The following is a 26,328-nucleotide window of genomic DNA, read 5'->3' on the forward strand; positions in this document are numbered from 1 at the left end:
TGGCGGCTCTCATGGTGCCCGATCTGAGTGCCCTGCTCATGCAATGCACCCGGTGGGTCCAGAGGAAGGCGTTCCATCCACTTTTCAACGGCCTTGGAGGGCTCCCTCCTCTGCACTCACAAGGTCCTCCATCTTGCAGGTCCTCACAGTTGGGCAGAGACGTGTCCTAATAACTGACTCAGCAGTGTTGGTGTTTTGGACCATGTCCCACTGTCACACACATATAGACCTGGCCCCATCGCCTACGGAACATTCCCATCCTTACCAGTCCTCCAACACGGACGTTTTCTACCCTCTCACGTCATCCATTCCTGTTAAGGTTTCTGTCCCCCCGCTGTCCTATTTCATTGAATTGACTTCAAGGTCGTGGTCTGCAGGTTGAAGGGTGTGGACTTTCCAACAATGAGTCCAGTGCAGCACACCTGTGCCTGGTGTCCCCACCCCAGGCTGAGCTGTGGACAACAGCAGGGCTGCGGGTGGGAGGAGGCTGCAGTGGGCGTCGAGGTAATGGACCTGGGGTTAACCAGGGGGCCTTCAGCACGGCGCGCAGAGGCCGCTTCACACCCTGCACTGCGAGATGGAAGAGTGAAACCTGGCCCTCGCTCCCGTTGTGTGTGAGGAACTCAAGAGAGGTGACACGCAGAAAGGTGGTGGCCAGTGTTCCCCACCGCGAACCCCAGGGCTGGCGGGCTTTCTCTCCCACGTGCTGCGTCAAGGGGTGCTGGCTCCACGTCAGAGTACTGGCCGAGCCTTTGGTGCTGCCTGGTTCTGAGGACGCTGATAAGTGCTTCAGACCCAGTTCTGCTGGGCTCTGGCCCACGGGAGCAGTGTGGGAGCAGCTGGCGGTGAAGAGGGTGCTGGGCTGTTGACCTGAGGCCCCCGGCTGTCTGAGCCCTGGTGCAGGCCACCATGCCCTTGTTGCTCCTCTGTGTCCCTCTAGAGTAGAGGCCATCCAGGCCACCTCCTGCCTCCCCCTGTGGAAATGGGCACAGGGAAGGGAGAGCTGTTGGGTTCCAGGCCTGCTCTGCATGTGACCTGTCACGTCAGTGTGCCAACTGCAGTGGCTGGGCAGGACTCAGGGAACGGCTCTCCCTTCATCCTCAGTCTCACTGTTGTACCAAGAGCTGGACCATGGCCAGGCCTCAGGCTCTGCCGCCCTCAGTGACCGCTGGTCCTGAGTGACATGAGTGTCCAGAGCATTACCCCGAGGCCAGCAGAGGGTCCTCTGACAATGACAGTGTCTCAGAACCGCTTGGGCCTGAAAACCTCAGCTCCCCTCACTCTGGGGGTGACAGCAGATAGACTCAGAGTCATTTTAGGGGCTCAGGCACACGGAGGCAGAAAGGAAAAGGTTCCTCTAACACGCAGGTATTTCCCACGCGGCCCCACAGCTACGGTTTGCTGAGTGCCTTAGAAACGCCCAGCACTAGACTGACCCGCACTATGGCAATGTTCACAGGGATGCCACACGGCTACTGCCGCGATTCCACCCTACAGACAGGAGGCCCAGGTCCCACAGGGGAGGAGGCCCAGGTCCCACAGGGGAGGTGCTGGGAGCCATCAGCCAAGTAGGTATGACAATCTCCTTGCCAGCTACTCCCATGCTGTCTAGTGGAAGGACTTCTGAAAGGTGACCTTGCTCAAGGACCAGGGCAGTTTAGCATAATAGGAGATTAGGGTGTTCCCCTTTAGAATAGGGCGTATCCTGCTGCTGAGTTCCTCTTGAGTTCTTAGGGTCAGACAGTATATTTGGGAGACAGAAGCCCAGGGGCAGAGGGGATTTTGGGCAGAGAGTGGATTTGGGAGAGAGTGGATTTGGGCAGAGAACGTGGATTCCCCCAGAGCGTGTTTGTAGACGGCCGGTGTGAGTTCGGGAATAAAGAATTGCTGTTTGAATCTACAAGCTGTGTGGAGACTCGAGATTTGTGCCCAGCCAGAGACTGCGGCAGGGAGGAGCCCAATTTCCACCTTCGTGCCCTTGTGGGTTTGCAATATTCAAACTGCCTGTGGTTTTAGATCGGATTTTTGGAGCAAAATGAAAATGTCTGCACTGAGGGCCGATGCCCTGGAGTGCAAGTGGAGACTGAGTAATGTGGGTGGGGAGCAGGGACGAGGTGGACTTCCCCTTAGATGGAGCAGAGGGGGCTGGGGATGACCCAGGGAGCTCAGGACGTCGTGTTGTTTCCCGCCAAGCTGGGTTTCCTGCCCTTTCCTGGCCCTCCTCCAGTGACTTCACTCCAGATAAGCCGGCATGACTCTAACCGGTACTGTCAGCTACCAGTGGTGCAGCGTGTGAGGTCCTGCCCGCCCCGGGTACCCCAGGGCAAGGAGACACTGGGTTTTCAGGGGACTCGCCCCTGGGCTGGAGAGGGCTCAGGGGCTTGTGTTCTAGCCCTCAGGAAGTTCATGTCTTAGATAAAGACGACGTTTCAGTTGTGTTTCGTGGGATCAGATGTTTCTCTGGTTCTTTCAGTGAATCTTCTGTTTGTCTTTGTGAAATAGTTGGCAGAAAATTGCAATTTATTTTTACAGTGAAAAGCAACGGTGGTCGTGAATTCTCCTGTGCCCAAAGCTCAACAGTCTAGGATCTCGTTCCTCCTAGTGCTTCTTGGCTAGTTGAGATCCAAAGGAAAGACGTAGAGAGAAGGAACCCCGGCTGCTGGAACTGCTCGGTGATGTGTCATCCCAGAGGGAACTTTCCAGAAGCTTGGAAAAGGCCTGCTGGTACCTGGGTGCGGATTTCCAGAGCAGAACGGCGGCGAGCTGTGGTGGGGACCACAGAGGAGGGCTTGGTCAGCACTCACGGACTCACCAGACTCCAGGAAACTGAGGCACGGGTGGCACTGCATAGGCTTGTGTCCACCCCAAACATGCAGCTCCTTCTCACACGCAGCCAAGGAGGGGGGACTTTATGTCCTAGCCGAGGGACCAGAGGGGACACTGGGGCATATGTGGAGAATCCCATGTCTTAGAAGTGCTCCTAGAAACCAGAGGCCCAATGACATGTCTTCCCATGGAGCAGGACAGCCATTCATGTCCCCCTGCCACCCCTCAAACACTCAAACTCTGGAAGGTTCTCCGACTCCTGGTGCAGCTCCATGTATGCCTTGAGTTCATCTTTCCCCATTGGCTTTTTTCTTTTTTCCTTGATGGGTGCTGTGAGAATCACAATTTTAAAGTCACCCTAAGTGCCCACCCTGTGTCCTTTGAACTTCGGTGGAACTCAATGCCATGGGAAGAACGGTGTCACTAAACCTGACACAGGTATTTCCTGTTTGTTAGCAAACACTTACAAGATGCCAGACACGGTGGTGACTCTTGTGACCCTTCTAGTGACCTGTGGGTAGACTAGAGGAAGAGGAAGCCGAAGCGCAGAGACCATGGAGGCTTGCTCCAAGCCAAGGAGCCCGGTGCCTTGATTTTGCTCCAGCTGTGATGTGGAGCCCAGTCCACCTCTGGGGCACACGAAGGCTCCCTCCAGAAGGAGGACCCCCAGTCGTTTCTCCAGAATCAAAGGACAGGAGCTGGCAGAAGCTCTTTGGTCTCTTGATTCCTCCTGGACAGCAAACCAGAGAACCAGACTCCAGCTAATTTCCTGTTCTACTTGCAGTCTGGCAGCTGGCCACGGCTTGCCATTTGCAGACATCTGCCCGAGTGACAGCAGTACTGCACAGTGTCATCTTTGGATGGGGCAAGAGACAGACCCAAACAGCACAGGCAGGGGGACGGGGTTCAGGATTGTCCTAGAGGACGTGGCTCGGGATTCTGACTGTGAGCGGGGCTTGCATTCTTGCTAAGCTACTGCTGCTGCATTGACAGCCAAACAAAACCCGAGGCCCCTGAGAAATCTGAGTCCTAAAAATTCACAAAAGGCGTAAATAACGTGACTGATAGAGCTGTACCAGAAATAAATGGACCTCTTCTAAATACGGAAAAATCTTATTTATTCCTTCTTACATCTGCTGCCTTTTCCCTGCCACTAAATATTTTATCCAAGGTGCTGAGAGCAGAACTTAATGGGGGTTAAAAAAGAAATCACTGAACAGCAAGCCAGAAGGCAAATGGAGCCTTTACCTTGCAGCCTCGCTGGCTAATCAGCGCTGTGCCATTTGCATATCGCACAATGCAAGTGACTCATTATCATCAGTAGGATCTGCAGATCAGCTCCGGGGAGCCTGGGAGGTGCAGCTTGCCCGGCTGGCCACCAGGTGGCAGCATCACTACCCTGCTCCCTCACTGAGGAAGCAGGGAAGTTGAGGTCCGGCTTCCTGGCAGTCCTCCGAGGGCTGGCCTTAGCGCCCTTAGGGGCATGTGGGTGGGGGGCACCAGGGCTTCTCTCTGTGGCCGCAGGCATCTGGGAATCCCCCAGGAGCCACGTTCAGGGGTGGGAGGTCCAGGCCTGCTTGCCGTCCTGTTGCACTGCCCAGGTCACCAAGGAGAATCCAGGACAGGTGGCCAGCTCACTGCAGATCCACCTGCTGCACAGGGCACCTCTGCCTCCCGCCCAGGGGACAGGGCCTGCCATCCTCCCACACAAGGACAGTGATTTAGGAGTCCAGTGTTGCCAACAGCGGCGGTGACTGAGGTGCTGGCCTTCACCCTGGCAGAGCTCCATTAGGGCAGCTCAGGAAATCCATGCTCCCCTCCCCAACACACCCCTCTGTCTCCGACTGGCCTGCATTAGTAAATCTCAGCACACACAACTCATTCAGAGCAAGAAGGCCCGAGGCACTGGACAGGCCACGTCCAGGCAGTCTGAGGCTCCTTACATCGTTTCCAACTTTTCTTTCAGCCTTGTTTTCCCCCAGTGATGATTCTTCCAGACTCAGCTCAAAGCTACCATGAAACAGAGTCAGGTATGGAAGTCCCTGGCACGAGGTGGTGAGCCGCAGCCCAGCCTGCGGGTAAAATGGCAAAGCTGAGAGGAAGCCTCAGAACCACGGCTGGAGAGACCACGGCTTCCCCGGTGCTTCCGCGGAGTCCCGCCAAGCACCCAGAGCCGTGCTTTCTCCTTGATTTCTGGCTTGGTCTTCTCCACACTTGGTGGCTGTCCTGCTCCCTGAGCACCCAAAGAAGCCTTTGTTTGGCTGAGGAGCAAGGGGTCCTGGCATGCTGACGGCTTTGCAAGATGACCAAGTGTTAGGGTCTTCCCTGTGACCCTGAGTCACAGTGGCCTTTGGGATGACCGATATCCTTGCCAAAGCCTCCCAAACACCACGGCCGGGAGCGCAGCTGTGGGGGCCAGAACCCTGGACATCTGAACAGAGCCCTGAGTGGCCGCTGGAGGGCGCTGCCTGGCCAGGCCACCTGGCAGGTCCTGGCTGGAGAGGGGAGTGTCATTGACCGCAGCTGCAGTGGCAGGGCCAGAACAGCCCCAGGGCTGTGACGATGGGATAGAGATCACACGTATCCTCTTGCAGGTACTGAAGCCCAGCTCAAGTTGGGTCGCACCTCACAGGATCTCAAATCTAAAACTGCAACAAAAGACAGAGACCAGAGAGTGGGAGCTACGCTCTGGTGTCATCTGGAGGGAGGGACATTTGGAACAAGTGTTCTGAAGAACTGATTTCTGAACTAACGGAGTAATAGTGGCTGGGTTTTCTAATTTTTGTTTCTATAGCTGTCGGGAGCCATTCTCACACGTGACTGGGCGACTCCCGGTTAGGGTCTGAGGCGCTCCGGCTGTGTCGGAGCTTTCCCGGCCCTCTCCTGATGAGAGAACCCGTCCGTGTGGGGGTGTGACTGACCACTGACCCCGGGGGCCCAATCACTGACCCTGACCTTGGAGTGCAGCCCCCCTTCAACCTTCATTGGATGGAATTTTCCCCTGGATTTCTTGTTCCCCAATAAAAGGCTACTCCCTGGCGTGCTCGCTCTCTCTCTCTCCTGCTAGCCCTGAGTAATCCTTGCTGCCCTGCCGGGCGGTTAGAGCTGGGAACCAGAGAGGGGAGCCGTCTCGGACCTGGTCATAGAAAAAGGTAACTGAGTCTGTGTGTTTATTTCGATCTCTGCTAGCTAACTTTCATGCCAAGAACCTCATTAATGAAACCATTGCGCTGGCCGCATGGTGGATATAGCCTTGAATCCGAACGTATCCTTCTGCCAAGTGTCTCAATGTGCTGTGGATTCAGACCATCGGGTCACCGTGCGAGGAAAGGGCGTCTTGCTCTGCGTGGACTTCTCGGAGGCAGTCTGGTCCTACAGCACCTGTTTCCATGAAGGACCTGGTAGAAGGCGCTGGAGAAACACACCCCAGCAGATGGGCAGCAGAAACTGCTTCCCAGGCCATCCCTGGCTGCCCGGTCAGGACACTGTCCACCATTCCTCAGGGAAGGGCCTACACCCCCTCGTCTCCCATTCCTCCGTCTTCTCCCCTCCTTCACTCGCCGTGCGTGGGGCCTGCTCTGCACAGCAGCTGATGGATGCAGAGTGCCAGGCAGAGACCTGACGTGAGATTCCTGGCTGCGGGGCCACTGCCAGCTCTGGAGCATCTTCAGGGAACGTTCGCCTTCCACCAATTCCTCGCACCCTCCTCCCTGTCTAGAGAGCAGGAGCCTGAAGGGGAAGCATGGCTGTGGGTAAGGTGTCACCCTCAATGGAAGCTGAGTGGAGGAACGAAGGGTAAGACTTGATTTCAGAGGTCTCACAGGTCCAGGAGGGGACCCAGTGACAAGGAGGCTGTGCAGTGGAGTGCGGTTGATCCCAGCCAGCCCTGCAGGCCTGGCCGTTCCGTCCCGAGAGTGGCACAGAGGGGGGACCTGCAAGTGATGCCTCCAGAAATGTCCGGGTTGGGCACTTCCCCAGGAAGCACGCTGCCGGCCTGGTGCCACACAGCTGATGGCTGTCTTTTATTAAACCGTGTGCCAGGTGTATGTACGCCTGCAAAGAACCCAGGGTGCTGGGTGGACGAGTTTTTCCACTGGAGCGGGAAGGTCCCTCCTCTTTGGGTTGTTCTGAGGCTCAGGTGATCTCCTCCCCTGGCTGAATGGACGTTGGCCTTGCTCTGAACACAGGGTGTCCATGGAGGGTCTGATTCCTTCGAGCAGGTAGTCTCACCTGGGGACAGGGAGGTTGCCAGAACGGCCTGGTTAAGGCCTGGCCACTACACAGACGTCCTGGTGTGGAGCCGGGAGGCGTGTGGGAAGGGGATAAAGAGGCCAAGGGCATAGGGGCTCCACCCTCCCCACTCCCGACGGGGAGCTGGCTCCAGCCCAGCCACAGTAGAAGCGGGCATCCTTAACAGGTCCTACAAGGCCACCTGGCTGCAGTGGGACCCTCGTGCCATCATGCACTGATGGCTCAGTGTATGGGAAGGAAAGTGGGGGAGCTGAGCACCGTGCAGACATCCTGGCCCTGTGTCCAGGGTAGGAGAGGAACCGGGGCACCAAGGGGACAGCAGCTCAGCAAGACTAGGAGCTGCACACAGAGTGGCCTCGAGCACCTGTGGTCAGCTTTGCCTCCTGTGTCCGCAGCCTATGTCAAGCAGGAAGCAACACAACACTCAGCAACAGGCACGTGGCCTGCTGTCCATCCACGGTTTAAGAAGACAAGGAAAAAGGGAATCGGAGTTCCCAAGGGCGTCTGTATCAAGAATTCCAACCGCAAATACTTCCATTTCATCAGGGCCCTACCAAGAAAGTGTGTTTCTCTCCTCTCACAATCAGTGCATAATTAAAAGCTTTTAAAACTATTGCCACCAACACCCGTTGTTTATCAAAATCTCTCAGAACCAGGTAATTAATTGTAAGTGACATTTCTCAGAACCAGAGGGAATTCTTCCTGTGCCTTTGGAGAACACTGGATTTCTCTGTTTTCCTGAGTTTTCGCTAGTCCAAGCACCCCTTCATGCTGAGTTGAAATAAAATGAGGTTTTCTAAAGCACGCCCGAGCCTACACTGGATGTTCCACGTATAGCCAGCTCGATTCTGAGGACAGACTTGGCACTTAATCTGTGTCAGTGCCACAAAACAGCCATCGGGCATGTGCCCCGACTGCCCCAGGGAACCTGGGCTTCCTCGGGGCAATCCAAGGCTCAGTTCACACGCCCATCGGATCCCAGGCCTGGAGAGACGGGGACGTAGTGCAGGGCCTCGTGGCCTTTGTGACCCTCCCAGTGGAGGGGCCATGACTGCGGGACTGTGATTGTCCCTTGGTCGTACCCCTCAAGCATCAAGGCGAGGTGAGTTTGCAAGGATGAAATCAGACCCCGCTCTCTCTTGGCGTGTCCTTCCCTGAGTGCTGGGTGCTCCAGCTGGGGACCCAGCACTCCCATCTGCGGCACGTGCCCATGGCCTGTGACCTGGGCATGTGCTCTGTTCCCGAGCCGTGGAATGCCTTTCACAGGATGAGAGGGATCGAGGGGCTGGTGCTGAGCAGACAGGCAGGAGGGTGGGCCACGTACACCTCGGGTGTGGATTCAAGCCTCGGCTCACGCGCACCTGACCAATGTGACTTCTGTAGATGGCAGGCCCCTCCTGCTGTGTGGCCACAGGAGGGTCACCAAATACCACGAGCCCGAGTCTCCACCGCTGTGCAGAGGATGAGAGCAGAACATGCCTTGGCTCCTGAGCGGACTCCGTGAGCTGGTTCACGCGAGTGGACGGAGCCCGCGTGGAGTGAGGAAAGTGGTCTGTTCCTGCTCTTCAGCTGAGGGAGGCCGTGGCTTGGCATCTACAGGGGCCCTCTGGAGCCGAGCTGACCCCAGCTGCACACCCCGGGCTCTGAGCAGGGGGCAGGGCTGCACCATCCCCCGTGTGACTCGGGCTCATCTACCTGTGGCCTGGGGAGAGTCCGCAGCAGGAGGCTGGTGTGCAGAAGGCCTCCCCTGGGTCAGCGCTGGGCTGGGGCAGTGCCAAGAAGGAGGGCGGGTGAGGGGGCTCCTCCTGGACCCAGGGGCTTGAGGAGGCAGCTGCAGGGCCGGGGCTGGGCCGGTGGAGAGAGGGACCCGCCACCAGTGTGGCTTGGCCTGGCTGCCTTGGCCACCACACCCCACAGGGGTCCCACCTCGCCCACCACTCTCAGGCTGCCCTGTGCAGACAGCTGGAAGCCAGGAGGCATGTCACTGGGCCAGAGGAAGCACAGGAGGGGCACTCGCGGTGGCCTCAGGCCCAACTGACAGCTTCAGCTTTGCTCCACGAGTGGATTTCCCACGCTGTCCACGTCCAGGCCATCTGTACCTGATGGGGTGGGAGAGGGGGCAGGGCAGCAAACGCTGTGCGTAGCTGTGCCACCTCTGGGTGCACCAGGCTGCTGCTCCATCTCACACACCCGCTGCCTGCCCCCTGGAGGCCCGACAGCCTCGCAGACGCCCATTTCCTTCAGAGCCTTCGTCGCGGCCTTTCCCGTCACAGCCTCCTTCAGTCGTCAAAGACGAAGCACAGGTAGCTCTTAGGGCGTTTGATCTCCACAATCGTGAGGCACAGTTTTACTGAGTCACAGGACTCTGGAGCTCGAGGAGGGGGCAGCTGTCTCTGCCGCATGTCAGTGACACAGAACGGGTGACCAGCCTGGATCTCGCCAGGCACGGAGCCTGGGAGAGTCTGGCACAGCTTCTGCAGGCTCTGAGCTGGTGGGGCTCATCCTGCTCCTCCACGCAGCATGCCATGGACGACGCCCTGTGAGTGGACAGAGCCGGTTTCCAAACCAGGACCAGGGATCGTGAATCACACACGTTGGAGGAAAGGGGGAGCAGGCACCCCCTGCGTTCCCTGTCGTGGAAATCACAAGGTGAAATCGCAGCCATGCTTAGAGGTCACCAGTGCGTGTGTATCAGCTTATCTTAATTCCCACGATGGCCTTCGGGGACAGACACTGCTGTGATCTTTGTTTGCAGACAAGGGAACAGGGACATAGAGCTTGTGAGAGGTGAAGCCGCTCTCGGTTGCAGGCACGCTGGCCCCCGAGGCCTGTTCCCACCCTCCGCAGCCTCACTCAGCCGGCCCGACGGGGCTTTGTAAAGAAGCTGATGGTGGTTCCCTGTGTGACCTAGACTCCCCGTCAGGTGAACCAGAGATGGGAGCAACTGGAAGTCCCAGCAGCCACACGTCCAGGGCTTCAGCGGTAACGTACGTGTGGACACCAGTCCCAGTGCCGTCGCTGTTCCGACCTGTAACTGACTGAAGGAACCTCACTCTCTCAGGAGGCTGCCGGTGGCTATGAGCATCCATCTGATTCACCACCCCCTGGGTGCTGTCCAGTAGCCACTGGAGGGCCCAACCCAGGCTGGTCACAGATCAATGGCAGGCAGAGACCCCAACCAAGAATCTACACCCCAGGGTGGAAGCTGCACTCCACAGCGTTTCAAACATCATGCTCTAGATGTGTGTCTGAGGTTTTAAAAGTAGTGTAAGAGGCATTAGCAATGCCTCCCTGGCAAAAAGAAGTATGGTCAGCTACCCCACTCCTCTGTTTATACTCAAAGGACTTAAAACCAGTGTACTACAGGGACACAGCCACATCAATGTTCACAGCAGCTCAATTCACAATAGCTAAACTATGGAACCAGCCTAGGGGTCCTTCAACAGATTGATGGACAAAGAAAATGTGGTATACACACAATGGAATATTACTCAGACCTAAAGAAGAAGGAAATTATGGCATCTGCTAGTAAATGGATGGAACCGGAGACTGTCATGCTAAGTGAAATAGGCCAATTCCCCCAAATCAAAGGCTGACTGTTCTGTCTGACATGTGGACGCTGACTCACAGGGAGGGTGGGGGAGGGACAAAGGGGAATGAAGGGAAGGGAGGGGATGGGAATGGGAAAGACGGTGGGATGAATCAGACGTCACTTTCCTATGTTCATATGAGACGACTGACCAGGGTAACCCCACATCGTGTTCAGCTGCAAGAGTGGGTAGTCCCACTCCACGTACGCACGGTATGTCTAAACACACTCGACTGTCATGTGTCTCTAAACAGAACAAATCAAAACATTAAAAAGAAAGAAGCAGCAGCCGCCGGTGGCCTCGCATTCCCTCCTGTCTTTAACATGCTGGTCATTGCTGGTCATTGCTGGGGGCGGCCACATTGGCCAGGGTCCAAGTCGGCTCTGCTCTGTTCACAACATGCACTTACATCGCAGCCATGGCACGAGCCCACGCTCCCGGACGTGCAGTTCCACTTTGCCTTTGTGGCTGTGGGGGCCTGGGGAGCAGGGGGCCAGCAGGGGTCCCTATTGCCTCTGGAGGTCCTTGTGGAGGACAGGCACGCCCAGGATCATTCACAGTCCACTGATGCTATGGCTGAGCCAGTGACATTCCCCTGAAAGTCATCTGCCCTGACTCCCTGCTTCCTGACACTTACAACCCTAAGGCAGCCTCGCACCCACGAAAGGTCAGCAAGTAGCTCTGTCATCCCCCTGTGGCCCACCCGGCCTGCCGCCACAACAGGCGGTCTCCTCAAAGGACGCTCTGAGAAGCCGTGAAGAACGGTGAAGCAGGCCTCGCCCACGCTGGCCTGGCCAGTCTCTGGACCGGACTTTGGACATCAGCAGCGGCACGGGTGAAGAGCACAGACAGGGGCCTGGTGCTCCTGGGCGGCCCTGGGTGAAGGCTGCAGGCCCACGCTTACCACGGCCTGGCGCACTCTGGGCGAGGCTTCCCCAGCTTTCCGAGTCAGGACCGGCACATACCTCAAGAAGCTCAGAAGAAGGCCTCTGGCCACTTGCTGCCCACTCCTCCCCTGTGGACAGCAGTGAGCATTGTGGGGTAGGGAGATGGGACCGTCTGGGGGCGTGGACAGGATTCAGGCTCTGGCCCTGGGAGGAGGTGGGACTTGAGAGGGCCAGGCAAGGCCACAGGGAGTGGGAAGAGAGATTTTAAGCAAATGAAGCAAACGCTCTCAGGCCACGTTCTCAACTCTCCCTGACGCTCCAGACCGATGGTTCCAGGCCCTGCTCTATAAAGAGCTGTCTGGTCCACTGTCCCAGGCCCTCCAAGGACCTTTCAGAAGAGCTGAGATGTGCCCTTCCAAATATCCAGGAGAGAGGTTGTTCTCAGATGACCCTAATCATCCCACTGTCCACATGGTGTGACCATTCCCCAAATCACCGTATTGGTTTAGGATTGTGTGACAGTAGAGGCACGGATGGTCCATTAACAGCCGGAACACTAACTACTCAACGTCTTGTTGAGAAAACCAGGGGCCCAAACTGAGCTTCACCACTGTCCCTCCTGGGTATGAGGACAGGATGGAATGAGCTGGCAGCCCGAGGAAAAGACCTGCGGTAACTACGGGAATGAAGAGCCACGGCAGGGAACCTAGCCCGTGGCTCACAGGCCCTGGTCACCACCAGCCATGGGGTCGGCGAGGAGCGGTGCTGAGCACACAGCCCTCCCTAGCTTGCCATCTGCAGTGTGGGCGTGCATGGCAGGAGGGTCTTCCACGCTGAACGTGGCCACCCTGATCCAGGGGTGGAGATGGACGGCGCTCTGGGATTCCACCTCTTCTCCCCCTGTCTCCCCTGCAACGTTCAATATGTCTGAGATTGTTTTTGGGAAACAAAACAAATCAATACGGCACTGCGCTGCTCACAGCCTGCCGACGGCACTTATGTGGCTCCGCTCTTCCCCCAGCTGACGTCTCCAAGCCAGCCTGGCCCTGGCGAGGGCTCCAGCTGCCTTCCCCCCGTTCCTCCACCCCCAACACTTCTGGAAATAAACAGGTAAGTCACCCATCAGGCAAAGGCAATCTTCAAAGTTTGCTTTCCCCTCTTGAACAGTGAAGCAATGATCCCAGCACACCAGCCGGGACCTCAGAAGTCTGAGCGTCAGCAGAGAACCTTCCAGCTCAACTCTAAGTGGATTGAGCTGCCACATCACTGAGATTGATGTAAAATATCTGGGACTCTGTTATCATAGCTACACAATTTCTCATAAATGCCTTGAAGAAAAAATTCCTTTCAATGGATTTGCTGAAGCAAAAGCTTACCTTGAATGCAAAGCAATGAATTTTTTATTTCATTAAGACGATGCTGAAAAAGATGTTTTCAATCTCCTGGTTATGGATTTCTTTAAGGAGATTTGTCCCAGAGGGGCCTTTCTCTGTGGGGTCCAGCTTCTCTGTTGGAAAACAGGCCGCTGGACCAGGACCATGGTGGTCTCTGGAACTGGGTGGGGGAAGCTTTCTGGGACGTGGAAATGCTCTATGTCCTGATTGGGGCTGAGCGGCACAGACATTTGCCAGACACACTCTCTGCCCAATGCGCGTGTTGTTGTGCACAATTATCTCTCCAGGGAAAAGAAGAACCGAGGCCTCAGTGACGCCATGGCGGGGAGCAGTGCTGGACTGCGTGTCCACCTGCGTTGTGATGTTGGAGACACGGAGCTGCTGCCGTGCGGAGCCCGGCGTGGGGCGCACGCGGCACTGGGAGAGCGGGACGTGGGTTTGTGAGACACCCGGAGCACCCGTCCCGCCCTGTCCTGGCCAGCATGGTGAGCTCTCAGGAGGCCTGAGCGTCTGCTCAGAATTCTGGTGATTTAATAATGGATACAGCAGAAGACTTCTGGCAGCAACGCGAGACCGGCCATAGAAAATGGCCAGCAATTTAGACATGCTGGGAACGGCAGGTCACTGGTTGGTTTGGGAAGATTCGACATTTTTCCCCAGCCCTCCTCTCCCCCAGGAGAAACAAGGCCCTCTGCTTCCTGGAGGGATGGGGAATCACATGCATTTGCATTTCCTGAATGTTCTCAGAGGCCTCCTGGGATCTTTAGTCAGTTGTCCACTGAGTGCCTCCTCCCTGGCAGGCCAGTGCCGAAGGGCTCTTGGCTACCTGTGGGTGCCCGGCCCCATGCCCCAACAACCCATTCGATCATCTCAACTTAGTGGAGCCGCAGGAAGCTGGAGTTTAACTTATGGTTAAAGGCAAAGAACAAAGAAGATAACACCAGCAGCCAACCTCGCAGCCGTGGGTTCTGCGTGGCCGCCCACCACCCGCCTCTTACCTTCGTACAGCCAGTCGCTCAGGCCGTTGTAGATCACGCCCTCCTTCCCTGTGGAGACCACGCGGATGGCCTGCTTCCCCACGTGCGCACAGTAGTAGATGTTGTTCTCAAAGATGAAGATCTGATTGGAAAGAGGAGAAACCCGCATGAGCCAAGGGGGTGGAACACACAGGCCGCCTTCACGCTCTGAAGCCATTTTTGTTTTTCTGTTGTATTTATTTGAAGAATCATTTCATGTTTCCCCACCAGCAACACGATCTCTATTCGAGGATCAATCAGACTCAGACCCCACAGAGTTCTCCCAGCATCATCACCGTTTATCCATTTAACATCCAAATGACCTGATTGGGCGATTGGCAGCCTTGGTACTACTGGGTACTTCAACATCAGGTTGGACTGGGCACTTAGCAGTTGCAGTCTCTCCCCAGTTATTAGGACTGGTGGGTGGGGAGCCTGGAGATCTGGGTCCTGGGTGCTCTGTGCTCGCTATAAAACTCTGTGGTGAGGGCCTGTCTGTACCAGTCATAGAGACTCAGGGGAAGCGAGGTGGGACCCCGGAGTTCTGGGAACCTGACAAGGCTGCCTGGCCTTCCTTGCATAGCGGACAGGTGAGCCTCCCTCAGAAAGTGACTAAAGAATGTTCTCCCTGGCCGTTTCAGCCCCTTTGAAGTGCACAGCTCAGTAACATTAGCACAGTCACATTGAGGCAGCCATCACTCCACCCATCTCCATGACCTTCCCACCCCCCTAGCCTCCGCTTTGCTTTTTGCCTCCATGAATTCATTTACTCTAGGCCCCGCATACAAGTGGAACCCTGAGGTGTCTGTGCTCATGACTGGCTCACTTCCCTCAGTTCCAGGTAGGGTTCGTCCATGTTGCGGCAGGCATCAGGATGTGGAGAAAGATGGACGACATTCAGGGTCCTTGTTTTACTAACTTTATTGTCTCTGTTTCCAAAAGCCTGGCCAAGAGCAATTTTTAAGGAGGACGAGTTTATTTTGGCTCATGGTCTCAGAGGCCCAGTCCATGGCTGGCCAGCTCCACTGCTCCAGGTCCAGGGGAGGCAGAGCACCGTGGCCCCAGCCCCCGTTCCCCCTCAGGAGACTGACCCTCTGCGGGGTCCCGACTCTCATAGTCTAACCCCTCACTCTGAAAATCCGTGCACTGTTTTACACTCGGGCTCTTGGACACCTCACACCTGAGCCACAGGGTGGGAGGGGAGCTAAGAAGCTGGAGGGCCCAGGTGGAGGCGCTGAGAGAACAGCAGAGACAGGAGGGGCTGGGTGTCAGGAGCTGTGACCTCCCCGTCAGGTGTGGAGGAGGGGCCAGGCAGGGCACCTGATGGGTCAGGAGCCAGCTCTGGGGGGTCTGCGGCCACAGGAAGCCCCTGAGAGGCCTGGTGGGAGACGTGATTAGCTGCAGGCCTCCTGGGGATGGGTGGGGGGCTGGGCAGGAGCCACGCCCTGGACGGGACCCTCCTACGGTCACCTGGAGGGGACAGCGGTGGGAGGCTGGTGGGACGTCAGAGGAATCCACCGGCTGCCTGGGTGGACTGTGGTCTGGGGAGATGTGCAGGACGATGCAGCCTCTCTCTGGCTGCTCTTGGGGGCCGCTGGGTGATGGCGTGCCAAGGGCAGACCGCAGTGTGGCACAGGATATGATAATCTGACCTTGGGCATATCACTGAGGAGGGCGGAGGATGGTCCAGGCTGGGGTTCTCGGAATTCAGTGCATAATAGAGATTTTAATAATGGCTTTTAATAAAAGCACTTTAAAAACCCAGTGCCCAGTCCACCAGCCCGACCCCTCTCAGAATCTCTGGTGGGGGACCCAGGCATCGACATTTTACAGAAACACAGGAGACTTCAGTGTACAGCCAAATTTAAGGACTGGTGCCCAGGAAGGGCCTGGCGCCCCTGAAGCGGGCTCTGGCCTGCATGGTCCATGTGCTCTGGGCCACGGGCCTGGTCTGCCCTGCATCCGCCCACCTCCCTGTGGGTACTCACAGAATATTTCTGTTCCTACTTTGCAAATACCCAGTGTCTACAGAAACAGTAATGCAGAGCAAGAACAGGAATCAAACCAGCGTTTTTTTGAAAAAGGAAATTTCAGAAACATATTGTCAGTGTTATTCTACTGAGAGAAGAAGGTAGTTTTTACAAGACAGAAGTGACATAAATATTGGATGCTTTATATGGAAAGCAGAGAAAAGGGCAGTTTCCCCGGATTGTTCTCAGCAGGATGGTTCTGAGAGCCCTATTGATTATTAGTTTTCTTCCTGGTTCTTAGAGTATGCCCTGCAACCAGAAATAAGTCGGAAAACTTCCAGAACAAGTGTGCACCCTAACTGAATCTCCCAGCTGTTCTTGTAAGTCTGCCTGAGGGTAGCCCGAGTTCCTAAATTTTAATCCCCTTTACGTGTTCTAAGACTGCAATGGATTTTTGAATAGAATCAGGCCACAGCCAGTTAATATCTTAAGTAAAGTCTTGGTATTTGATAGATGGGCGTCTCCATTTCTGTGTGGCCTTCAGGCCGAGGTGTTGGTGCAGAGGGTGGGGAGTTTCGAGGGTGCTGTGTTTTGTGAGGCACCTGGGTCCCCTCCTCCTCCTTTATGTCCTTGGCTGGCTGAGCCACCTGTGCCCCCTGACCGAATACGGAAGGCTCGGGTCCCCGCCTCTCAGCAGACCCCAGTGCACAGAGGCTTTTCGCAGACACCGTCTTCCTTATGCCTTTCTGCTCTTGCAAACCCGGAATAACCTTGTCACATCAGAATACAGCCTAACTTTCTATCTGTAGTCCCGGGCCTGCCCTCACCAACGTTCGCTGGGCCAGCGAGCCCTGTCACTCCTACAGAAGTGCCCGAGGCCCCACGGGTGGGCACGAGAGGACTCCCCGCCCTGGGCTGCGCAAGTTCACGTTCGCACACGGGCACCTGGGTGCCACGGCTCAGGGCCCTTTAGGCCACAGGGTCCACCCCATGTGCCGCGAGCATGGGAGAGGTGCTGCCGCCCTGGGCCAGTTGCTGGGCTTCTGCGGGCCTCGGTTTCTTCATCCTTCAGTGGAGGTGACAGAACCTACCCTAGGGTGGATGTGAGGAGCTGGCAATCTGGCAGAGTGCGTGGTGTAAAGTCAGAGCTTAGCAGAGGAGGGTGATCGGAGCCATGTGGGCGCTGCCACCTGAGCCGGACCTTAAGGGCGGTGCTTTCAGCTGTGACAGGGCTGAACTGACTCATTTTCTCCCCGACCCTTATGGCTTGTGCTCTTGGTGTCCAATCAAAGGTCTTAAACCCTCCATGAATTTCACAGTCTGAGTTCTTGTGGTCAGGCCTTCGATCCACCGCGAGTAAATCCTGCAGGTGCCAGCCAGGCTCTTCCTAATGCCCGCTCAGCATTAACCCAGTCTTTAACTCAGGGGAGGGGCCACGCTCCCTGCTCCACAGATGAAGAAACGGAGCTCGGGGAGGTTAAGCTGCCCCAGGTAGCTGTCCGCTGGGGCTGAGCTCCAAGCAGGGCACAGGAGCCAAGGGCCTTGCCTGGCTTGCAGGGGGCAAGGGACGAGCCAGGTCTGGAACCTGGGTGGTGGCTCACAGCCTCATGTTACAGCTCGATGACTCTTACTAATGGAAGGCGTGATTTTTTTACCATAAATTACCAGAGACCACGCACACCTGGGTAAGGTGCAATTCCACCCTCACATACGCTGCGGACACCCCTTTCTCATCGGGAAGAGAACTTCTGCCAGAGCTGACACTTATGGGGCACACGCAGAGGAACAGGCAGGGGAGGGTCACAATGTGGCCATCAGCTCTTCCGGAGGCAGGAGAGAAGAAACAAGAATCGGCAGGAAGGAGATGGCGGGGAAGGGGCTGTGGCGTCTATCCACGAGCTCCATGCCTCCAGCCGGGCCTGTTCTCCTGCAGCTGGACTCCTACAAGGCCCAGGAAGCCCAGTGAGCCAGTGCCTGGGCACCTTGCCATGTGGTTTTAGGCTGATGAGGAAGCCTGGGGAGAGAATGTTGGGGACCAGGGACACACGCACAGTCCAGCGCCCTGCACGAGCTGGGTGACGTCAGCCTGGACGTCTGAGAGGAGCAGATGCCCAGCCCCCGCTGCTCCACCACCAACGCCACCGAGCTCATTGGCCTGACACCCCGTTCACCACTCACATGGTTCTCTGTCGCCCAGAGCACGGCTGTCCCCCGTGAGTGCACATCCTGCTCAACTGCTTGCTTGTGCCTCTTTGGATGATTCCCGAAATTCCTCTCTGCAGTGTGAGTCGAGGATGAGGCAGGGCTCAGTTGAGGGGCCTTCTCCCTTCTGGGGACCTCCTTGGATCCCGTCCTGTGACATCCCCGCAGATACGACAGTCAGCAGCAGCAGCAAGGCTCTTGCTGCCCTGGGTCACTTGGGAAAGAGCACTGGTCAGGGCCAGGGCCCCGTGGCCCTCTGACCTACACTGGCCTCGAGTCCCTTCTCTCAGCAGAACCAGCAGTCCAGGGTGCTGTGTGCCAGCTCAGCTCCTGCGGGTGTTCTGGGTGGGGGCTGCCCGGCCTCACAGGCCTTTTCCCTGGGGCGCTCAGCCAGTGCCTGCTCACGAGGGCCACACCAGGCCAGGCCAGAGCCCTGCCGGAGCAGCAAGGCCTGCCCACTGCAGGAACCACCTGCCATGCTCCAGCTGGGGACCCCAGTCCAGGAGACGGGCCACCTCACTCTCCATCTGACCTTGGCTCTTCCTTCCAGAAAGCCCTAAAAGGCCAAGGTCCTGAGAAAAGGGGCACTGGCAGTGGGGCGGGATGCCACCTGCCCTGCAGTCCTCTGATCGACCGAGGTTCCAGTCAGAGACGATGCAACATTCCTGCAGAGATGGAGTAGGTCTGTTCAGAGGGACCCCAGGCCACACAGACATGGACAGTCCATCTCTGGTTTGCCCAGAACCCCTCCAGGTAGCAGGTGGGCACAGGTGGCGGCTGGAAGAGAAGCAGCACCTGTGGGCAGGGGAGGCGGGAGCTGTGTGCCTGGCCCTGTGCAGGGCCCTGGCCAGTGCTCACTGGGCACCCACAACGAGGAGCCTTGTCCCTTTGGAGGTTCTCAGACCTCACCAGCAAGGCCCAGGTCTTGGCACAGGGACAGTCCCAGCAGTTGCTTACGTTAGTTGTTCCCTTTTTACAAACATTTATTTTGACTTGTTTTTGATTGACACCTGGTGATTATTTGTGCTTATGGTGTGCGGTGTGCTGATCCTACACAAGCGTACCATACCGCGCGTACTGACCCAGAGTCACTGGCCTTCCCATTGCCTCAGCGTTTATCACCTCCACGTGCCAGGAGCCTACAAATTCCCCTCTTCTAGTTCTCCATGAAACACACGGTGCACTGTCATCCACTGACCTCAGCCCTCTGGGCTGTAAGGCACTAGAACTCTGGGCCCATGATCGATCAGACAGGGGACACGCGGGCCATGCACACCTGGCACCCCGAATGTCTCCTGTTAAATCTGTCTTCTCAGTGGCTGGATTTGGAATTTGAGGTTCTCATGTTTTAAGGAATCCTTTGGCAGGTAGAACGTCTGGAGTTTTTGAAAGATCAGAGGGACTGACCCACAGTGTCCTGAGGTGTTAGCACAGGGGACTGTTTCTAGAGGGTGGTGATGAAGAACCCCCTGGAGGTGGCGAGAAGGCAGAGGGGGGACGGCAATGCAGGGGGAGCCCCAAATCCTGAGAGGACCCCGCGTGCTGCTGAGGTCGCAAGTGGCACTGGCAGGTGGGGCGGCAGCCAGCGGGTGGGGATCCAACCGCAAGGACTGACATTCTAAAATCAATTTTAATTTAGAAATTTCTTTCAAAATAATTTGATGTGGAACCTCTCATTCTTCCAGACTGCAGGAGAGGCCATTGGGCGGTGCCGGGCAAGTCCAGGGACCTGTTAGCCAGCAGCTGTGATGGACCGGGCTGCCCGGGAAACAGCCTGGCCATTTGGGAAAAGCGTGCTGCTGAGCAGCTCTGTGTCCTGCCCTGCCCAGCCCTGCCCCTGCCAGCCACGTGCTGCCCGCCTGGCCATTGCTGACCCTGTTGTGCTGGGCACTAAAGGAGCCGCCTGGGTCCTAGGGGTCCCACGGCAGCTGTGGCAGCAGCAAGGAACTGGGAGCCAGCAGGGCAGGCTCTAGTCGCCTTGAAGAACCCGTCAGGGCGCGTGGGGACCTGGGAGGAGAGAGTCTCAGACACGGGCATCTCGCAGGACACCGGACCTCATCCTCTTAGTAACGGGGAAACTTGGAAACGAGGGCAGGGAGAGCAGTGCCATGGTGTGAGGTGGCCGGGGGGACGGGGCACTCAGAGCTGGAGCCGGGAGGCTGTGAGAACCGGGGAGCACAGAGGAGAACAGGGAGTGGCTAAGGCAAGGCGGAGGGGAAACCGGGACCCAGTGGGGTGGCAGGAAGAGCAGGACATGATGAAGGAGGTCAGGTGCACAGTGGGACCAGCGGGTAGGTGTGTCACCAAGAAACAGGATGAAGAAGGGGGAGTCCATGGGCTGGATGTGGGAAGCTTCTGAGTCCAGAGGGTGCCCACAGGCAATGGGAGCTGCCCAGGGACCTGGCTTCAGATCCACCCACACAGCACAAAGCAAAAGTCCACTTTCCCCAGGAACAAAGTGCTCCTGGGCAAAGAGCAGGGCTGAGGGTGACCGCCGGGGAAACGCCAGTTTTTGCCATGTGAATGGAAAGAGATCCTCCGAGGCTCCGTTGATATCAACATCCACTGAAGACCCTCGTGTTGGCAGGCTGCCAGTGCTACTGGAAGGGGCTGTCCCAGTCCAAAACTGTCTCACAATTCCATTTCTTAAAACAGCCCGTCGCAGTCCCACTTGGCCCGTATCACATTAGCAAATGCTCCAGTAAGAAGGTTGGAAAACCACGTGTGCGTTCTTCCTTCTCCGCTCTGACGCGTCAGCTGAGCAGACACTCCCTTTGTGAGCCATGTGCGATTGTTCCTCCTTCTCAGCCAACAGGACCCAAGTGTGAAAGCCGGCGCTCAGGGGTGGAAACCCCACTGCCCCTCCCAGGTGAACCCCACTTCAGGTCCTTCCTGCCAGTTGCATCTCTTGCTATTTCCAGAGTAGGCCCTGCTCACTCCTACCTGGGCAAGTGCCCACCCCGGAATGCCAGTGCCCCTCCTCTGCACCTGGCCAGCCGGTACTGCCTGCAAGGGGTGAAGTCGCTTCCCAACCTGTCACCTGCAGCTGCCATCTGGAGCGTGCTCCTCAGCACCTGTGGGCCGTCCCTCCCCTGTGTGCTCTGGATTCATGGGGTAGGGCTCCTGGCCCCCTTTTTCCTCTGCAGCTTTAATGGGGGGTTCCTATGGCAGAGCTCCCTAAATAAGGGGACCCGCGCTGGCTTCCAAACCCAGCTAGTTTGCAAAAGTCTATTTCCTACAGATTTTGCTGGACCTTTATCTTGATTCATCAAACCATTTCTTTCCCTCGTTCCCCAGCATCCCAAAGATTCCTGCTATCCTCAAATAGAAGGATGGGAACAGCACAGGCTTCCAGAAAGTTCAGCACCCAGAACCAAACACTGACTCTCAACAGTGAGTTCACGAAACACAAACCAAACGGACAGAAAATGGGGAATAAATTACATTTGCTGTCTTTAAAAAGTGCCACATTTTCATTAGTCTGATATTTTTTATGAACTTTTTAAACTAAATTTGGTTCACATATTCACAGTTGTAACAAATTCTGTGAAGTTCAACTAGCTGGAGTTCTCTGGAGGAATAGGAACTTCATCCGGTTTTCATGGTACATTTTCTAACTAAGGAAGACTTCTCTTTAATTTCTATTCATATTAGGAAAACAGTTCCATAGTTTCTACTTTCTTATTAAATACATGTGGTATAAAATCTATAATAATTATCAAATATCATTCACACAAACCTGTATTTTCATTGCCCAGAACAACTAGTGTAGGTGTAGAAGACTTTATAGGATTGAATCCGAACCCATGGGTGAACCTGTTTTCTTCCATACCATGCTATTCCCCCTTTCCATGGAAGGAGGGTACAGAAGACCTTGCAGCCTTTAGCACATGAGCGAGGTGGGTTTATCTGACTTCTCTGGGAATCTGAAAAGTGAATAGAACTTTCAGGCAAGGCACTGAGAAGTCGGTGCGTGGGCGTGCGCACATCCAGGGGCAATCCATATTGTTAATATTCCTAAACAGATTCACAGTGATGACAATGAACGCCCAGGCTGCGCGCTCCCAGGTCATTATCCTGAAACTAAAAGACATGGCTAAAGAGGGAGCTAATTACACAGGAACCAGGATGAGATAATCACTGTAATTGGGCGCAATTTAGCTTTTAGTTCTGGAAGATCAAGGCCAAAAGGGAAGCGTGTTGAATACTTAGTGTTTGACAAAAAGACAGCACAGAATGGCAACAAAGAAGAGCGTGGCTGGGGGCTGGGGCCTGAATTCTGGCCTGAGACCACCGTCCCCGCTCTGGGCAGGTTATGGGCCTCCTTGTTCCACCCACCCTCCTTCACCATCTCTAAGGATCTCTTCCATCTGTAGCTTTACTGAATCCAAACGTCTCACGAAGGTTTACGTCGGGAAGTTTGCAAATGGATTTGTTATGCTATTACCAAGCGTATGCTGTTGAAATGGAGTCCTCCTCGCCAGAGGAATCGCCTTGCAGTGAGCCCGGGGACTGTCAGGGGAGGAAACAGCCTCTGTCCCTTAAAGACCTCGTACCCCATGGTCCAGGATCTGACGTCTACAGGGACTTCCCTAATCTCAGGGAACTCCCAGGGGATGGTGGCTTTTCTAATCACTTCTCCCCATTGAACTATATCTCCTTCTGAGTTACCCTGCTACCTGATCAAGGACAATTTTCCTGACGGCTCCCTAGTAAAGATGAGTGCTACCGCAGTGGGGATATTGGACTTGACTTGTGGGTGCAGCAGAGCCCTAAGGTGGTCACTAGAGTGCGGTCTCTACTGGTTTACGATGCTCATAACCAACTGTGTTAGGAAGCCAGCTGGGTGGCTTTGCTGGAGGCCGTGCCAATCCATAGCAAACCCTGGCAGGTGCCTTGCCACTCACGCTGCAAGTCCTGCAGCTGGTCCACTCTCTTTCTCCTTTTACTACAATGAAAACACAACTGTGTGCACCTTTGTGCAGAAGCTCTGTGTGTAACTCACTGTCTTCCCAGGAGACAGGGTGAGGGTGGGGGTTCTGAATCACGTTCATTGTGCAATGGGAAGTGTGGTGAAGGACACCATCAGGCGGACCAGAAAACTCAACAGAAGGACATCTATAAGATGGGATGGTTTGGTTAACAACTGAGCCACAGAGGTCCCCCAGCTGCGGGAGGTGCCGCGGGCCCTGCTGGCGAGCACAGCACAGTATGCAGGAAAGCAGCCAGCAGACCACATCCCAGAGACTCCCTTGCAGAGAAGATGCGGACAGAGACTGCTGGGCAGGAGGGCTGGGGACAGCTGGCCAAGGGGCACGACGTCACAGTGAGGCCGGAGGAGTGGGCTCTGGTGATTCACTTCACATCAGGGTGACAGCAATGAACGGTTTACTGTATAATCCAAATAGCTAAAAGAGAAGATTCCAGCCCCAGAAACGACAGACGACTGAGGTGAAGGATAGGCTGACCATCCTGATTCAGGCACACACCAGGTAGTGTTCCTGCACAGAAGTGTCAGGCTCTGCCCACAAATAAAAAGAAATATCATGAGGAAGGGGAGAGCAGAAGAGAAGGACTGAGGAAACACAGTGGGGATACACAGTGGGACCGGCCTTTGCAGGCCAGGAGGGCAGGAACCCGAGGGAGAAAGCCAGGTATCTCCCAGGTACAAGGCGACACCCGTGTTCGCGGACGGGCACTGATGCTTTTCCCCACAGGGCAGCCACTGCAGCCTGGGAAAGTGCTGGATTTCAGGAAGTGGCAAGACGGACGGGGAGGGATGCCGACGTGCCTCGGGACGGGGGGGGGGGGTCTCAAGATTCTCAGTGATCCTTAACCCCATGGTGGCATCGCCGTCAACACCACAAACACTGTTAGAGCTTCTTCCATGGGCTCAGGGCCAAAATTCCGAGTTTATCCTGAGTGAATGTTTTATATTTTCCATTTAGTCCATCCGTCTAAAATTCAAAAATTTTGTTTTAATGATGGCTCTTTCCCAGGATGTGGATGTGGCAGAAATCCCTTAACTGCTCTGCCCTTTGCAGTTCTCATCCATCAAATGCAGATGGTCACACCTGCAAGCTTTCCCCTGGTGTTTCCGGGAGGTAAAAGGAGATGCTTCACGGGAGAAACCCCAGAAGGTCACACAGCACGTTTAAACACAGCATCAGCCTCCTAAGTACCGACAACCCGGCCAGTCCTGTGGACGGGCACCACCCTCCTCGCAGGGATCCCACCTCTCTGCCTCGCTGTGACAACTGCCCCGCGCCCTCCCTTCACACACCAGGGAGAGGCGTCCTGTCAACGCCCGCTGCAGCAAATCAGTCAGGACTCCACAGCAAGGCTGCAGTCAGGGCCAAGACAGGGCTACTGGACCGTCCACGGGGCTCTGCTCTCCAGAGCTCTCCCCTCGCTCTCCCTTTCAAAGTGGCCATAAAGTAGAGATGAAAAGTCCAGAATGCCCCAGGAGACCCTCCCACCAATGCGGCTTTCAAACGTGGAGGAAATGCCTCCTGTTCAGGGTGGCCCACCCAGAGGGACGCCTCTCAGGTGCTCAGCCACATGCAATCTGAAGGTTCCAACGCGACGACTTTCAAAGCGGAGACAAGGTCTCAAACTCAAAGTGCGCTTCTGAGCACGGGCAGCACGTGTTCAGGGTCCCCGTGACGTTATCTGCTTTAACCTGGGGCCTGAAGTCAGAAGCAGCTCTGATGTGTCCAGGGACAGGTGGCTGAAGCAGTGGGGCAGCTGGCAACTGGCCTGTGGACCCTCCTTCGTGGACTCCCACCAACCAGTGGGACCAGAGTGACCACTGAGTGGTCTGGCAAGTTCTGAAGTTCTCCAGGTTGGTAAGAAGTGGGAAGAGACGTTCAAAGTCCCCCAGTCTGACAACAGGGCCCTTAGCACTCTCAGCTGGTGGCCGGCGGGTCCACACTGAGAGCCACGTGGGAGCTGAGATCTGAAGGTGAACAGGGCTGATGCGGGATGGGGGAAATGAATTCACCAGCCCTGGGAGAGACACACTGCAGAGGGATGCAGGGGCTGGGGGCTGGGCCAAGTGGGCAGTGTGGGGACAAGGCTGGTGAAGAGCAGGCCGGCCCTCAGTGACCTGAGGCCACAGCAATGGTTCTGGCCTCTGTCTGAGGCAATGCAGAGCCTCTGAGGGGCTCCACTGTCATGGCTGCTGGTTGTTATGAGGGAGAGAGGGCAGGGGCTGTGCCACCCCGTGCAGCAGAAGGTAGAGGGGACGCGTGGGTGAGGGACACCATCAAGGTGGTCCAGACGAGGGGCGGTAGCTGGCCGGGCCAGGTGTCACCATGAGGATGCAGTGAAGTGGCAGGTAGGCTCCCTGGGGTTCCACACTGCTGTGGACACAGGTGAGGGCCTGGCAGTGTCAGGGACAGGTGAGGGCGTGGCGGGCGTCAGGGACCGGGGAGGGCGTGGCGGGCGTCAGGGACCGGGGAGGGCGTGGCGGGCGTCAGGGACCGGGGAGGGCGTGGCGGGCGTCAGGGTCAGGGGAGGGCGTGGCGGGCGTCAGGGTCAGGGGAGGGCGTGGCGGGGGTCAGGGACAGGGGAGGGCGTGGCGGGCGTCAGGGTCAGGGGAGGGCGTGGCGGGCGTCAGGGTCAGGGGAGGTCGTGGCGGGCGTCAGGGTCAGGGGAGGGCGTGGCGGGCGTCAGGGTCAGGGGAGGGCGTGGCGGGCGTCAGGGTCAGGGGAGGGCGTGGCGGGCGTCAGGGTCAGGGGAGGGCGTGGCGGGCGTCAGGGTCAGGGGAGGGCGTGGCGGGCGTCAGGGTCAGGTGAGGGCGTGGCGGGCGTCAGGGTCAGGTGAGGGCGTGGCGGGCGTCAGGGTCAGGGGAGGGCGTGGCGGGCGTCAGGGTCAGGGGAGGGCGTGGCGGGCGTCAGGGTCAGGGGAGGGCGTGGCGGGCGTCAGGGTCAGGGGAGGTCGTGGCGGGCGTCAGGGTCAGGGGAGGGCGTGGCGGGGGTCAGGGACAGGGGAGGGCGTGGCGGGCGTCAGGGACAGGGGAGGGCGTGGCGGGCGTCAGGGACAGGGGAGGGCGTGGCGGGCGTCAGGGACAGGGGAGGGCGTGGCGGGCGTCAGGGACAGGGGAGGGCGTGGCGGGGGTCAGGGACAGGTGAGGGCGTGGCGGGCGTCAGGGACAGGTGAGGGCGTGGCGGGGGTCAGGGACAGGGGAG

General features: G+C 56.8%; 1 protein-coding gene across 1 annotated transcript in view; it reads right to left on the bottom strand.

The window, feature by feature from the left end:
• The window catches only part of Dpp6 (dipeptidyl peptidase like 6), a 618,489-nt gene that overhangs the window by 112,993 nt on the left and 479,168 nt on the right, over positions 1-26,328 (bottom strand). Inside the window, exon 8 of the mRNA XM_076831376.2 lies at positions 13,947-14,067. Within this exon, the coding sequence (XP_076687491.2) occupies positions 13,947-14,067 (121 nt within the window). The remainder of the gene's footprint in view (positions 1-13,946; positions 14,068-26,328) is intronic.

Source organism: Callospermophilus lateralis, chromosome 1 (assembly GCF_048772815.1).
Source record: "Callospermophilus lateralis isolate mCalLat2 chromosome 1, mCalLat2.hap1, whole genome shotgun sequence".
Classification (NCBI taxonomy): domain Eukaryota; kingdom Metazoa; phylum Chordata; class Mammalia; order Rodentia; family Sciuridae; genus Callospermophilus; species Callospermophilus lateralis.